Here is a 16,100-nt window from a genome sequence, read left to right on the forward strand (position 1 = left end):
ATTTATCAGAAGCTAAGTCATAATATTAGCTTACACAAACAGGAATGCGTTAAATATGATGTCAAACTGTTCATTTATAATATTAGGACATATTAAGTCACAATTAGTCAAAAAGATGATGATTTAATTCTGTATTTTGACAAAAAACAGACACTAAGTTACTCAAAATCTTAACATAAGTCAATGGATAGTTAGTAAAAGCTCAAAATTATAAAATATTAAGTAAAAATATTCACTAATAGAGTTAAAGTGGTCAAATACTAACTCACAATAAAGAAACGAGTCTAATGTTAATTTCTTAAACTGTGATTCAAGGTCAAAATATTGACTTGTGTCAAACTTATCACATGCAGAGTGAAAATACTAACTTAGTAAAGGTAAATTATTCACTTATCCGCATTTACGTCAATTAGTAGCTTGAGATTTTACAACTATTATGTCAAAATATTGTCTTTTTAAGTCAAATGCTTGGTTACGAGGTCAGAATTATGTGATGCTAAGTCAAAATCCTCCTTTATTGAGTCAAAGTTATCAAATAACTATAATATTGGCTTACAAAGTGAAAGGTATGAAATTCAAAAGCAATAGGATCCTGAGTTATGATCTGTGTCATGAAAGGAAAATGGAGGTCAGAGGTCAAGCTCATCCACGGATGTCTCATCACCAGATTCATCACAGACGAGCCGTAAAAAGCAAAGCGCTAAAAATAAAACCAGTGTTAACACTTCTGTTTCTCATCTTTGTAGCTGGCCGCAGCACTAATGGACACATTTCATACAGCAGTGTTTATTTCTTCTGGGGATTTCCCCCCCCGAAGATCAGACACAGTCCTGAGAGGCCGGCCCGCCGCTGACAGAAACCTGATCGGTAAGCAAGAACCGAGGAGTTTGTTTGAAAAAACGTCTCCGCTGCCAGAAAGTCTGTGGTGCTGGCACTCGGCTCGAGCGTTTCAACATGTTGATTTTACAAGAGGTCGGATAGATACGCTTAAGATTTATGAAGTATATTTTTAATCAGGGACTCGAGTATGGAAGTCAAAGTGGGCCGATTTAATTGAGGTTTGAAAACAAACAGTTCAGGTGCTTTAAAACATTCAAGTCGCTGGAGTTTTAGGATCAAAACTAAAATTCACAGATTCGTCTATGAAGTTCTGAATGGTGTAACCGTGTTGGGAATATTTTCAGACGCTTTCCTGCAGAAGGAAGGTCGTATTATGTCAGCCGTAAATTTGATGAGCATAGTGAAGCAAAAAAAGAAAATAGAGGCTGACAGATGTGGCCTGATGTTTTACACACTGCACATTTTAGTAATATGATGAAGGCGGGATGTTGTGTCTGACGTGAGTCCATGAGCAACACAGCATATGGACTGTGTGTGTGTGTGTGTGATTAGTCTTTGAGATACTGCCCTAGTTTCTGACTGATGATGCTGCAGAAAGGAGGAGGAGAGGGAATATCCCACAATGCCACGCTGCTCGTCCCCTGGGCCAGATGGATAGATGGATGGCTGGCTGGATGGATGAATGGATGGATGGACGGAAGGGCGGACACAGATGGATGCGCGTAAAGATGGATGGACGCTGCAGTTAGTTAAGCTCTGCACACACGGAATGTGTTTAGTGTCGCCGCCCTCACAGCAGCTCGCGCTTTCGCAGGTTTTTTTTTTTTTTTTTTTTTTTAAACCCGTGTCATGTCACAAACAATAAAATACCCAACTTCCGGTTATTATTTGGAAATAAAGTTCAAGAAAAGCTGAAACAAGATCGTTAGCGATGGGAATTATAATCAGCTGATACAGTACAAATATATTTTATAAATTCAAACTTTGAACTCATTAAGGACTATTTATGATAAAAAAAATAAAAATAAAATACATTAACAATTGGGCTTTAAGGATAATTTCTAGTTTATGGATATAAATTGGATATAAATGGATATAAATTGTGTAAAAAACACATAAATTGAGTTTGAGAAAAGACATCAAACAATAGAAATATATAAATAATGTTTTTTTTTTAGGTTACACTTTTTATATATATTGTGGTTTATAGTATTTATTTTATTTTATTTTATTTTATTTATTTCAGGGTATTCTTTTATATATTTACTTGGCGATAATTAAGAGAAAAAAATATTTATTAAGAGAAAAAATAATTAGAAATGAGGGGACACGACACTATAGATAAGATAGCTACATGTTTAGATAACTGCTTTTAAATATTTGAAACGTTATGGTTAAAAATGTTAAGCCATTTCACGATTTTATACATCAACTAGTGGTTTTAATTTTTTTTTTTTTTTTTTTTTTTTTTGTAAATTTAACCGTTGGGATTTTATTTTGAAAGTGAGGACCGTTACTTCCTCGCGACGTTCTGAGCTTGACGTAGCTCGCAGCCAGTTGGTCAGTGAGCTCGTGAGTGCAGTTGGTTCTGTTGTCCGGGCGGCTGCGCGTGCTGCCGTACCTGGCTGCAGTATATAAGGGCAGTCAACGGTCAGAAGCCAGAGCGAACCGTGAAGCCGTTAAAAGCGTGAACGTTCTAAAATCTCTCCTCTCCGCCACCGGCTCCCGTGTCCCCTTCACAAGCCGGGGGAGAGAGACAGAGATAGGGGGGTCCAGCGCGGGGCGAGACACCAAGGACCGACCAGCATGGACCCCCAAATGAAGGACCGCACCAGTCCGGCGGCGGCGGCGGCTGGGGGCTGCAGCGGTCGCCTGGCCTCTATGGGAGCCGACGGGGGTGACTCTGAGTCCGGAGCTGGCTCCGAGGAGGCTGCCGTTGGCTGCTGCAGCGATACGGTCAGCAGTCTGCCCGACATGGAGCAAGAGACTCTGGAGGAGAAATTAAGAGGGCTGGCGTTCAGAAAACAGACCTCGTATCGGTGAGTGGAGAACTGGGAGGATGCTGGGACAAGGGGGTCAGAGGGAGATACGTTGGTGCGTCTCACAAATGTATTAATTCAGGCTCTTAATTATGTTTATTTTAAATGCCACGCGCTAATGTTGCAAGAAGGATGCTAGCTAAAGCTTGGGAACATAAACACAGGGAAGGACACAGTCAGGGGGCTACATACTTCAGGTTAAATTGTTAGCATAAAAAGCTAACATACTGTCACTTGCCTGCTCATTAGGTTTACCAGTGATGTATAACAATACAACAATCCTGCACTAAGTCTTAGCTTCGTGACTGTTAAAATGCTCAGTTTGTGTTGAAACAGCCTCAGAAAGATGGTGCTTTAAACTGGACGATCATTTTTGGAGGATGTAGTTAGTGGTGCTGTTAAAACTGGATTAAATTAAAAGCGTTATTTGGCTCAAATGGGGCTGTCAGAATAATAGAAACATTTGTCAATACAGTGCAGTTCAATAGTACTACACGCCACGGCCTGCAGAATGAAAACACAGTTGAATCAACAGCTCTCAGCTTTTTTTAAACGAATGCTAGATACCGTAACCTTAGATTTATTGCAGGACTCTTACATTAGATGAAGTGTACCTAATGAACTGGGAAGTTGGTGTATAAAGGTACACATGCTGAGCTATGACAGCCCTGTCTTGTCCAGGCTGGCCACGTTATGATCACGCTGATACGACCACAAAGCACTGATGGATCAAAACAACTTTACATACACAGCGGCGTGTGTGCATTTCCCTGTGGTGCTGTAGCATGTGAAGAGGGGGAGGGAGAAAGGTATTGATTTTTTTTTTTTTTGGGGGGGGCGATTGTGTGTGTGTGCGTGTGTGTGTGTGGGTTATGTATATGAGTGCGTGTGAATGCCAGCAGCAGCCTGACACCCCAGTGCGACTGGCAGCTGCTGTTGATAGTGGTGATTGGCGAGAGCCCAACAAACACAGTCACACAGCAGTTTAGGTTGTCAGATGTCAGGAATGTGTGGCATCTATCTATCTGTCTATCTAGCTTGTTATCAATGTTATATAACTCTTGTTATTTTTTATTCTGCATTTTCTGTAAGCTGTTGTAAACTGCAATTTCCCCATCGCGGGACTAACAAAGGTTTTTCTTATCTTATCTTATCTTATCAGCCAGTTGTGTGTGTCTGTTAGCTGCTAACGGCATCTTTATGCGCTGGCTTTCATGTAGGGGAAATGATCAGCGGTTGGAGGTCAAATCAATCATTTTAACTTGTTTGTGCAATTTGAGGCGCTGCAGCACAAACTGGGCAACAGTTTATCAGTCAGAGGTCCAGAGAATGCGTCAAAAACTTTATTTAAATCGACGCAAAAATAGTTTTTAATGGCACAATCGGGTGAAATATGGCTGGATTGATTATGTGCGTCATTTCACATGTGTCAATGAACAGGTAAAGCCAAAAAGTAAAGGTAGACAATGTAGGATATATGAGAAAATATGAAAAAAGTATGTATAAAACACACAATTATGTGAATTTACAATATGTGACAATGCGCCGATCAGCCACAACATTAAAACCACCTAGACCAGACCTAGATCTGTCAGTAGTTCTGTCCATCTTCATGTGTGGGCCTCTTCCGTTGGTGGTTAAATCCAAAATATTAACAAATTCTCCAAAAAAGTCAACATAAAATGATGCACAATTAGATTTTAATGCCGGAAGAAGGAGGTTTGTCCCGTTCCAAAAACCACTGGTGCGCTATAATCATATTTATAATCCATTCGGCGTAAGATAATTGGTGTTATTGGTTATTTTCCTTATTCCTTTGCTCTTTATAAACACCCACTTGCCGTTGCCTGTGCTGTAAGCCAGCGCCATTACCCAGCAGACTCTTCCTCTGTTATTGTATCATCATTTACATAGTCTCTTCCTCCGCGCTGGGTGTTTCCCCGGGGGAAGCCATCTTCGGTTAAGTGAGGTTTTTCCAGGAGACCGTGCATCCTGGGGAGCGCCGCGGCAGCTGCTTCGCCCCAATCCAATTTTTATACCGGCAGGAGAAGTAGTGTGTTGTGAGAAAACTGTTGCCTCCGTGGTAAATATAGCAGTAAACTGGTGCAAGTGTAACTGCATCAAAACACTTACCTGGTTTGTGTCCTGCGGAGGAAACGCCGATGTCGGGTTGAAATTGTTTTAACGAAAAATCGACGCTGATAACATATACAGCAGTTTCAAACCCTTACACGTCGTGATGTTTGATTATTAGCCCAACACAAATACAATAACCTGTTTGGATATTTGGGAAGTTTAAAGGTCAGCATTCCTAAATCTTCTATTTTTATTGTGGTGACCTTTTAACTGAAACGTTCAAATCCAGTCCAGTATATAAAAAAAAAAAAGTAAAGTGTCCTGACCTTCGTTCTTGTCTATATTAAGGTAATTGTGCAAGCCAGGAGTGAATATTTGAGACTTCTGCTTTCTGAAGTTGACGTTAAACATCTAAAAAAAAAATGGAAGGGCTCATTTGTCAGGTTGTTTCTGCAGATGTTAGAACAGCTGTCGGACCAGCTTGGATGCAGTCATGCAGCAGACTACGTCGATGCATACCATCACGTCACCTTCCCCTAAAGGAACGGTCATTCGTTTACTTACTCCTGTTTACAAGCTTTTAATGACGTCAGCGGCCGGAGGAGTTGTGTTTTTTTTAGGTAGCCCGTCTCGATCTCGCAATATCTCTGGAATTTCTTCACATTTGGGACAACCCTTCCATTAGACTCAAGGATGAACGATCAGAGGTCAAAAGCCATAACCTGTGTGGCCCCAGACGTCAAACGTTGTACCCGTTATGCAAGAATTCATACGCAAAATGATGGCAACATTTCAAACAACATGTCTAAACCTGGGTTGTTTTGAAATCGGGTTGCATCGGGCACTTGTGAAGAAACTTCACTTGTACGAAGCAAGTGGAAACCTACAACATCTAACCTGCAAACACCTCGGATGTTAACTGACGTGCACATTTGATCTCAATCTGAACTAAAAGTAAATTCGGTTTAAAGAAGTCGACGTACGGCGACTTCTCCTTTTCTAAAACGGTTGAGTGTTCACACCATAGAAGACTAACGTGCTGCCTTTAGACACTTGCTTGGTGAAAGCAACCGTGCGAGATTTGAAACGTTTTCCATTCACGTCGCTCTGTGCTCTCTGTAGCTACTTCCACTTATTTAATTCAGCCCTGATGTATTTGTAAATGCTTCAGGGGGAATCCCTAGAAAAAAAAAGTTTGGCTCATGCCTCTGCGGCCTTTGTTTGCTACTGTCCACCAGAGGTGTGGTGGAAATAAAAGGCCACACGGTTAAAAATATGACATTTACTGTTAATGGACGAGTAAATAAGAGTTTTACGTGATGTTTTTTCACCATACGAGAGACTTCATTGTGTTTTTTAATTCTCCACAGTATGTTAAAGGAACAGTATGTAAGAAATGTATTTCAATTAATCATAAAATGGCCCTGATATGTCACTAGACATGAAGAAATCATGTTCATTTCAAATATCACTGACAACAGTGGTCCGGCCAGGATATTGTCATTTAAAAGTGAGAGTTGCAGCCCTCAACTGATGTTGATGTTGTCATGTTGTGTTTTGGCCTGAGGCGCCACCCTCCACCTATCTACTAATCACGAAGTCAGTAGAGTTTCGTCATCCGGGTTGCCAGCTCTGCTCTAGTTACCGCAGCTGCAGCTACGAACGTGTCGGATAAAACACGTATAACGTTACTAAACCTAAAAGACCTCGTTATGAATCCGAAATACGTCGTAAAAAAAGAAATGGAATTAACCCTCGACGTTTGGATGCTATATTCTACCATGTTTGTTGGTATAGGCTAAAAGCCCCGTGCTTCCGTACATATAGACAGTGGATTTTCCATGGTCGCCCGTGCTAAATGCGTTCATAAAAAGCTTTATATCGCACCACTAGCAGGGTATGAAAACAATCTACGTTCCGACTGAAATGTGGTATTACAGTACATCTTTACGAAATATTTGGCTAATCGCCATTAGTAAATGTTTGCGACACATAATTACTTCGCAAAACATCTCTCATGAAGCATAAACTTTATTAACAGAAAAAAAAACTTACAGCCTACGTTCCTGCTGGCAACCTCGAGTCAGGGGGGAGGGGGGGGAGGGGATACGCCGTTCTACAGTATTTTGAAAGTGATTGCAGTACCAGTTTTGGCCACAATCCTACATACGGTTCCTTTAATTATTTGCTAGGATTGGATAAGTGAGGTGCATTTACAAATTAGCAGCGTTTTCCTTCGTACACGACAAAGGCAGAAGAGGCCGGAGTGTCGGTTAACGCGCCTCGAGTCGTTCTGACCTCTGACCTCATCGGATAATAAGACTGCGGATAATCTGAGACATAAAACGCGGCCACGTGGAGGAAATGGAATTAGCCGGTCAAGGGAGGAAGGTAGTTTACATAGCTTTGAAGTGGCCGATGCCAAGAAGTGAATTACCATATGTGGTGATATGAAAGAGCTCAGAAATGATTCTGCTGAACATCAAAGGCCGCGTCTGTCCGTGTGTGTGTGTCTGTGTGTGTCTTTTTATGTTGTTATGTGTTTATGGCAGCACCAGGCACGTGTAACTTATCTGCCAGACATTCGTCACACTTTGTCTGTGTGTGTGTGTGTGTGTGTGTGTGTGTGCTCCCAGAATACTGTCCCTCCTTTTATCTATTCTTAGACGTCTCACCCGTCTGCCAGCATGACGGCCCTTCCTCTGTCAGAAAGGCCGTGGATTTATTATTTATTTATTTATTTGTGTGTGTGTCATCTCAACCAGTTAGTTTGTAAGACATTACTTCAATTAGCCAGTCAGTCAGCCAGCATGACACTCAATCTGTGAGCGAGCGAGTGAGTGAGTCACTGACTTCCTGCCTTTCTGTTCAGCCACTTGGTCTGCTTTTCATTTGTTCGCGTAGCTGTCAAAACTCTTCATGAGTTCATGTGCAGCTCTGGAAGTAATAAATTATCATAAACCTCTGCTTTCATCCCACAAAACACTGCACACAGCCTTGTACGTCCAAATGTAGCTGAACACTGACATGTTATATGATGCCACAACCTTATATTGTGTAGGTCCTCGCTTTGCAGCCTGACCCGTCGTGATATTGTGTTTTGTGTTTCCTGTTTCTGGTCTGAAAGGTTTCTTCCTTGGTGTTTTGTTTCTTGTTTTGCTTCCTGTGTATTATCCCCCCTTTTTGGTTTCTCTTTGGCTGCTTCGCCCACATTAGTTTCCTCCGTGTCTCATTTTACCCCTCAACTCCTTGTGTGTACGCATCTTGTGACAATTCAATGTTCTGCTGGGAAACTTCTGGACCTGGCGTTCATTGGTGTGGACGTTACTTAGGACTCGTCCGCACGTACGAAAACGATCTTTTCCCCCTCTCCGTTTTCCCTGGCGTCGCTTCAAGAATATCTGCGTCCACACGGATCCGTCCGGATACGCTACTTCATATTCCAGGCCTATGGGTGGCGCTGTTTCAGAAATTCACCAAAAAACGGAGAGGAAGAGGCGGAGCATGCGCATAAAGCTTGAGCGCTGATAACAAATCGGCTTTAGAAGAAACCAAACTCAAGGAGAAATGATATTTTGCCCTGGTAGTAACCCTAATAGGCCTCAATATCTTCTCCAGCAGGAACACGAGCATGTAGTCCGCCATTGTCGTTGATGTTGTTATGAGACGTCTCGCGGGATATAAGAGGTGGAAGGCTGCTCGAACCGCACTTCTCCGTTTTTCGCCGTCCACACGAAAACGCCAGAGGTGCGTTTGCGAATTTTTTCCACCCTTGGGACCAGGTTTCAGAAAAGTTGCGTTTGCAGGATTCGTGTGGACGATCGGCCAAAACGATGCAAAACATCTGACCAAAAAGCGTCTCCGTGTGGACGGCCCCTTAGACATGTAGCACCCACCTGGACCAGACCAGGCACCCCCACCCCATAGCAATGACACTCCTTGATGACAGCAGTCGTCCCCAGCAGGATGCAGCCACAAAAGGTTTAGGAACAACCAAAAAAAACATGAAGAACATCACAAGGTGTTGACCTGGCCTCCAAATTCACTAGATCCCAAACTGATAAAGCATCGGTGGGATGATCCACAAAGGCCCCTCCCCTCAAAGGCCCCTCAGAACAGAGGACACCCTCAGAAGTCCCATGTCCGTTCTCTGATGAGTTACAACTGTTTTGGAGACACAAGGGAGACCTACGCAATATTAGGTCACAATGTTCTGGCTGATTGGTGTATAAAACATTCACCAATGCTTAACCTATAACTACGTAAAACCTACAGTTCGTACCTGTTGCCTCTGCTGGGTAAAAAATAAAAAATGCCAACGCGACTTGTTTTGCCCCCAGGAGTGAAAACACAAAGAAACAAAAAGCTTCGTTTCGTCACCCCCAGCTTATCCTTCGTGGGAAACGTTGCAGAAACAAACTGCCACAGGACAGGATGTTGTAACATTATCCTCCCCACTATTTACAGCCCGCTTCACAAACAACAGATCACAACGAGCGCACATGTCCACCGTCCAGCGTACGGCGGGTTTTCCGCGCCTTCTCCCGAGACGGCGTGCGGCGCGGGGATGGGAAGAAAGGAGGAGAGGGAGAACATAAAAAGACGTGAATGTATCTCATGTTGCTACCGCTGTGCACCACCTGCAGGGGTAAACAGTGATCAAAGGCCTTTCATCGTCTGATGCTGCCAGAATATAAAACTCTATTCAGCCTTCAATTAGGACAGAACACAGAGGGGAGAGGGATGAAAAAAGGAACGACCAGAAAAACGGTTTGCCAAGATGTGGCGGATGAAATATTGACGTCAAGATGATAACGATGCATTATGAGACGATTACTCCAAGAGGTGAATTACTCTTAAGTAATCTGTCTCTAAAAATAAAACTCGTGTGAAGTAATCGTTCAGCGTAAGAACAAGGCTTTTTAAGGTCGCCGGTATTTTTGAAACAGCCTGAGCCTCAGCTGCTAATGTTGACGCTGAACTTTGAGATGATAAACCGTCCTGGAAAGAAAATTAATCGCACGGCAAAAACGGCGTGTTTGATTTGCTCTGCAGCTTGTGTCAGATTTCATAGCATACTCACCTCTCAAAAGCTCTGGAAGGCACTCATGAATTTTTAACTTTGCGATCCGAGTCTGCACTTGTTTTATATAAACAACGTACGCGGGTCAACGGCCCGAAACGGCCCAAAGGGGAGAGAGAGAGAGAGAGAGAGAGAGAGACGCTACAGATTTAGAAACATCCGTAATGTCGTTCTGTTTAACTGTAATTGTGTAAGAGAGCGATACATCACCGCGCAGTACAATAGCGTCGGCTCTCCCCCGGGGGAAATTACATTTGAAAGGCCAACAGAGAAGAAATACTCATTATAAACAACAGGGACCAACATTCAACACATTTACTGGTTCCAAACAGTTAAGTTAAAGGATAGAAGCACGTATTATATGTTTAATCTCTTGATACAAAGCAAAGATTTGTGTTATGAATCAGATTTGAATAGAAATTATGCATCAGATTACAATCAGAAGTGTTTCTCCCTATGGTTTATCCATTTCTAGTCACCCTAGACAAAAGAGGCCTTTGGTATTACACAATTAAATCAGATACTCAAACATTATCAGAGTTAGCACTAGGGAGTTTTTTTTTTTTTCACCTCAAGATCCAAGATACCAGTCTGATTCAAGCATCATGCCCCGATCTGTCTGTCTGATCCGTCTTTTCTTCTCTTCCTGGTATTTTCCCAGACCACGTGTGAACTGTGGGACTGGATCCAGTTCAGTAAACAGAGCTGTCAGAGTTAATGTAGTGTGGAGAGGGTAGCTCGTACCTTGTGTTCTCTACTCCAGAGATGTTCTGGTCATCCAAGAAGATTTCTCTCCTTGGTAACCGTTGAATAACGATCTCTTACTACCACCTCAAACATCCACTTTGTACAATTTACACATTTCTGTCTGACTGACTTCATTTTCCAGAGTTCTTCCACACAGCAGACATGTTTAGTCATGTAATTCTGGTTCTTCTTCTTCTTCTTCTTCTTCTTCTTCTTCGGTTTTTGCCAGCTTTGATGCTAGCCAACTGCCACTGAAACAAAAGAAGAAGCACTTTGTACTCTACAGAGAGCCATAAACCAGATTTATGGCAAACCTAAAACAAATGACTACTAAAGATCGGACGTGGCTGAAGTCAATAATCAATAATAAACAATAAAATAAAGCCTATATAATATGGAAATAGGCCCTTCTGCATATCGAGTACTTTTAGTTTTGGTGCTTTTATTACATTTTACATCGTCACGCTTTGTTCAAGCCCTTAAGCAGGTCGTGTGCTATTATTTCTCCAGTGTGCTGTGTTGATGTCTTTTTTCTTTCCTAGTTCAGACACCTCACTCATTTCAGGTCAGACATTAAGGACCTTTCCTCTTGATGTCTTCTTGTGCTAACAGAAACCGCTATAGATCGCCAACCTTCACCTTCAAGAACGGCAGCGTAGTGGCTAATGTAGCTGGCATGTAACCTGTGGGTGTGAGCTGGTATTCATCCAACCCTTAGAGCTTAGTGAAATTACTCATCAAGTGCTGGATGGATTCAGTAAAAGGACCTAACCGCTTATATATATATATATATATTATATCTCTCCTTGTCATCACCTCATTACCTCTCATGGCTAAAGTGGATAAAATCAATAAGCATCGAGAGCTTTCACCTGAAATCACCTGCGCACTGTATAGAGCGCAGCAGAAACAAAAACCTGCTCCTTTATGGGTTATACAGGCAGCATATGATCCGGCTCTGGTTGTGCAGTCTGCGTTAAATTCAGTGGAACGTTTGGCTTAGAGTCCGGGCAGCTTAAAGACACTCATGAATTTTTAAGCGGACGATCAGAGCACCAATTGTTGATGGAATACAAGACTCACTGACACAGTTTTCCCTCTTTCCTCGCATCCTCACAAGGCAGCAACAGATATACGGCGCATGCATATTTATCTTTTCCGGATAGGACCAAGAGGAGGAGGAGGAGGAGGAGGAGGAGGAGGAGGAGAGTAAGCTGTATGGATAATTCAGAAGACACAACAGATTAACAGATACGTTTTATTTTGTGAGATTAAACCGGTGGATCAGTTTTATGCGTTACTCAACGGAGCAGGCAGTTTGCTTTAATCCCCATTTTTACACGCTAAAGTTTTACCGACACTTATATAACTGTAAATATCCACAGATGTATATTTTATGGTATGGACACGGCCGGCAGTGAAGGCCGACTCCTGTTTCTTGACCAAAAGGATGCACTTGAACGCACCGCAGTGATTACAGCCTACTAGCAAGTGGTTCATAGGTTTCGCTAGCCTAGAATCTAGACGCGCCCTTAGAGGCAGTCTAGTTACTCTCCGTTGACGTGAGATTTCGAAAAATCCAAGATGGACCGGGCCAATCACGAGTCGGTGGGCGGGCTTAACATGATGACGACTCAACCTGCGACCATAAGTTCCGTGAATTACGCGTGAATTCCCCATCCTAGCTAGAACCACCAGAGCGATGGCTGCTGCCATAGCGAACAACTTTCTTTCGAATCGGCTTTGGCCGCCGCTCTGAAAGACTTGAAGTTAAGCTTTTCTCTGAGAAAGGAACTCTCTTTTTTTCCGTCGCTCTGACTACGTCGCCTTCTTCGTTGCTCTGATTGGTCGTAGCGCCATCCTGTTGCGTGGAGAGGGAGTTTGAAAGACAACCGTTTATCCCACCCCTCCGGTTGAGCCCTGTCTATGGAGAGTGCCCAGACCCTACGTTTAATGTGGGTCTGGCTCGTCAGGCTAAGGTTTCGCACTGGCGTCAAAAGAAATATCTCTTCATACCATCAGTAGTGTGCAATTACTATCTCCTACTGCCATCTCACCAAAGATCCACATTGCACAATTTACAATTTGCTGTCTGATTTCATCTCACAGAGTCAAGTTCGTCCTCGAGGCGGACATGTTTTAGTGACGTCAGTTCCTCTTCTGCTTCTTCTTCAATATTGGCACCTTAACTCCAGCCAAACCGCCGCCGCTAAAACAGAAGAGGAAGACAAGAGGGACGCGGTTTTGGTTTATGACGCAACAAAAAAAACAGATGACAAGAAAAGATCGGGCTTGGCTGATGCCCAATACCCATCTGATACTGATTGGGACATCTCTACTCGTATATGACCTCCTGTTAGCTTGATGTGCTTCTGCAAACCATGCAAATTAGAAAACAATATTTTTGACAAATAATTTTAAAAAACAACAACGTAGTCTCCTTAAAACCCAACTTCCTGGTTACAAATCTTTATCTAAAATCAAACCTATTTACTATCATAGAAGAAAATAAGCCAAACTAATTGTTTCAGCTCTGGTTAAAGTGAATGTGAGACGCTAAAGGGACTCAGCCCCCCCTCGCCCCCTTTGATTAACGTTTGTGTACATTGTGTAAGTGTGCGTTAATCATGATGATGTGGTGTTCCTCCGCTACACTGACTCACTCCCTTCTCTCTCTGCTTTCTTTTTGTCTATACGCGCACATTACAGCCGGGCCGAGGTGTTAGCAGAGCCCCGTGTACCTTAACACCGTTCCACTTGGCTGCTGGTGTGTTTGTGTATGCACATCAATCATTTTCTGCTCAGAGGAAGACGACTCATGACGTCTTTTTGCGGAAGAGTGGGATTTCTCACTTATCTCTTGTCTCCTTTCCTTTTCGGGAGTGTTTTGAGAGTGCGAGCGTGTGTGTTGGGGGTTATTTTGCCCATAATGCAGTGTGCTGAGGCATTAAGGGGGGGGATTGGCTGACAGGAGCCGCTCCTTATTAGTCGTCTGGCTGGCTGTAAGAGGCTTTTCTTGCTTGGAAGTGGTGCTGCAAAAAGAGGGCAAAAGGCAGAACGGAAGAAAAAAAAAAAAAGAGAAGTGGATCTTCATGGTGTAACAGAGGAGAAGAGGAACCTGGCAAGAAGATTAGTCGGTTACTTCCTTTCCTCGCAAGACACTGGTTTGGTTGTGACAAGGCGTTTGTGTAAGCCTCACGTACCGACCCTGTTATTTTTAACAAGACCTGAGTTGATCGTCAGAGGAGTCTGTGTCTGACCTGTCTGGTGGTAAATGGTGTGAAAGTAGAAGCTGCTGTGTCATTTTTAGCTTCAGAAACCGGCCTGATAATACACGACCGTAGAGTTATTAACCGCGGGTAAAGTAAAACCTTGAATGTGCTGTAACGGAATGAAAGTCTGAAGTGATTTAAAGTCAAAGACAACCCTCCCGGACCACTTTTTATACTGTACGAGTCCTGTTTACATTCCTCAGATGTAACGGAAAGAAGCTCGGGCCTAGAATAGGTTGTAAATTTTGTTCAGCTCGTGCCGACGCACGTGTTTCCACCTACAAAAATATATCTTAAATAAAACATACACTCAGTTTAGAGGTTTGAAACGCAATACACCCGATAGAAGAAGTGGAAAATGCACTTAAATTGCTTTATTGGTCCGCGTACGCTTTATTAAATTTACCTTTCAGCCTTGATTCATATAAAACCGCAAGTTTTTGTAGGTGAAGAAGATGACAACGACGAAAAAGAAGTTGTTTGCTTTCGTATTTTTCGTTTCAGACTTCGTGACGTAAGGTATGTGATCGGAATTTACCTGAGTGTTTGTCTTTTGAATGTGGAAAAGCACCAGTTTTTGTTTTTTCCCACAAGAAAATTTCGTGCTGAACGTAAACCGTGCCTGTGAGAGCTGTTGTAAATTCCCGACGAAGGCTACTTCCTGTTTTATTGGTGGAAAATATGGCTGCCTCTTTGTTTTTGACTTGTTTCACTTTTATTTTTATTTTTCTCTCTCTCTTTCTTTTTCATTTTAGACTACAGAATGAAAGAAATTAAAACAATAAAGTTGGATTTGGCAAATAACAGTTGTTTACCAGTTTTGGTTTCTGGTACCGTTTCTGTTTTTTAAAGCAGAGCTTGAAATGACCTTTATTATTACATAGATCAGTATGAAGTTGCTTTTGAAAGGTTATAGTGAGCTTGTTAACATTGTTGGCAACCGTGTGTAAATGTGCCTTGATAGAAAGCCAGCTGAATGATTGAGTACGCGGCTAATTGACCGATTCAGTGACTGCGCTGATTGCCGGCTGCCAAGAGAGGCCAAACCTGCTTAACCTTGATGCAGCGCTCCATCAGTAAAAGCTGTTGGATGAACTGGGTCGGAAGATGGATGATTGGCTGGCTGGCTGGCTGGCTGGCTGGCAGACTCGCTTTCTGGTTAGCGTGCTCGTCGACTGTCCTGATAATTGGCTAACTGGATATCTGGTTGACTGAACTGTTGTTTAGATTACTTGTTGGATGGTTTTTACTAACTGTTGTGGCAAATCGATGAGCGGTGACACAACAAGCCAATGGCTGCCTGGTTATTGGGACATTTGTTGGGACATGGGTGAGCGCCATTGGCCCTATGTCCTGCACTGTTGGGTCTTTGTGGCGTGTTCAAGTGCAACCGTTCCTCTATTTTTATGGTTTTACGTTTCTGTATGCCTTTGGCTTTCTTTTGTTTCAGTCTGAATATTCCTAATGTTTACAGCAAATACAAGGTCCACATTTGGTGTCAATTCAGAAAACTAAACAAGGCTCAGCTAACCAAACAGAGCAGGAAGAAACTAGAAAAATAAAGAGTGGAAAAGAAACACGAGAGACGAGGGAGCGCACTTTTAGTATTTACAAAATATCACCTTATGAGGAGAGTAATTTTATTTAGACACACATTCAGATAAATATATATACTGTAGTATTTGACCTCTCAGATGGAACCCTTGACACATGAGTCATGCATTCACACTGTTCATGAAATCATCCGAAGCCCCAGCTACCCCTCAGACTGATGGGTGTTAATTAAGTGGCGAGTTAGGCACAACGGGCTGTGTTTTGTTTTTTGCGTACGTCACAGATTTTCCTCATATTGCGCCCGGCTTGAACGCGTTTTGTGCTTTGGAAGTGGCACCTCGTCGCCCTCGTCCAGCGAGCCCATCTGTCCTGATAATGAACCTGTGGCGCTGACTGCTGAGGTGACACTGACTCCATCACTGTAACCCCTGACTCTCGTTCCCTGTGTCTAGCTAGCGTTACTTCAGTTTATTAACATCACACATATGC

General features: G+C 42.7%; 1 protein-coding gene across 1 annotated transcript in view; it reads left to right on the forward strand.

Moving 5' to 3' along the window:
* Nucleotides 1-2,412: 2,412 nt before the first annotated feature.
* dgki (diacylglycerol kinase, iota) overlaps nt 2,413-16,100 on the forward strand; it is a 66,108-nt gene continuing 52,420 nt past the window's right edge. Inside the window, exon 1 of the mRNA XM_084573006.1 lies at nt 2,413-2,879. Coding sequence (XP_084429132.1) covers nt 2,647-2,879 — 233 coding nt within the window. The 5' untranslated portion in view covers nt 2,413-2,646. The remainder of the gene's footprint in view (nt 2,880-16,100) is intronic.

Source organism: Chelon labrosus (assembly GCF_963514085.1).
Source record: "Chelon labrosus genome assembly, chromosome: 23".
Taxonomy (NCBI): domain Eukaryota; kingdom Metazoa; phylum Chordata; class Actinopteri; order Mugiliformes; family Mugilidae; genus Chelon; species Chelon labrosus.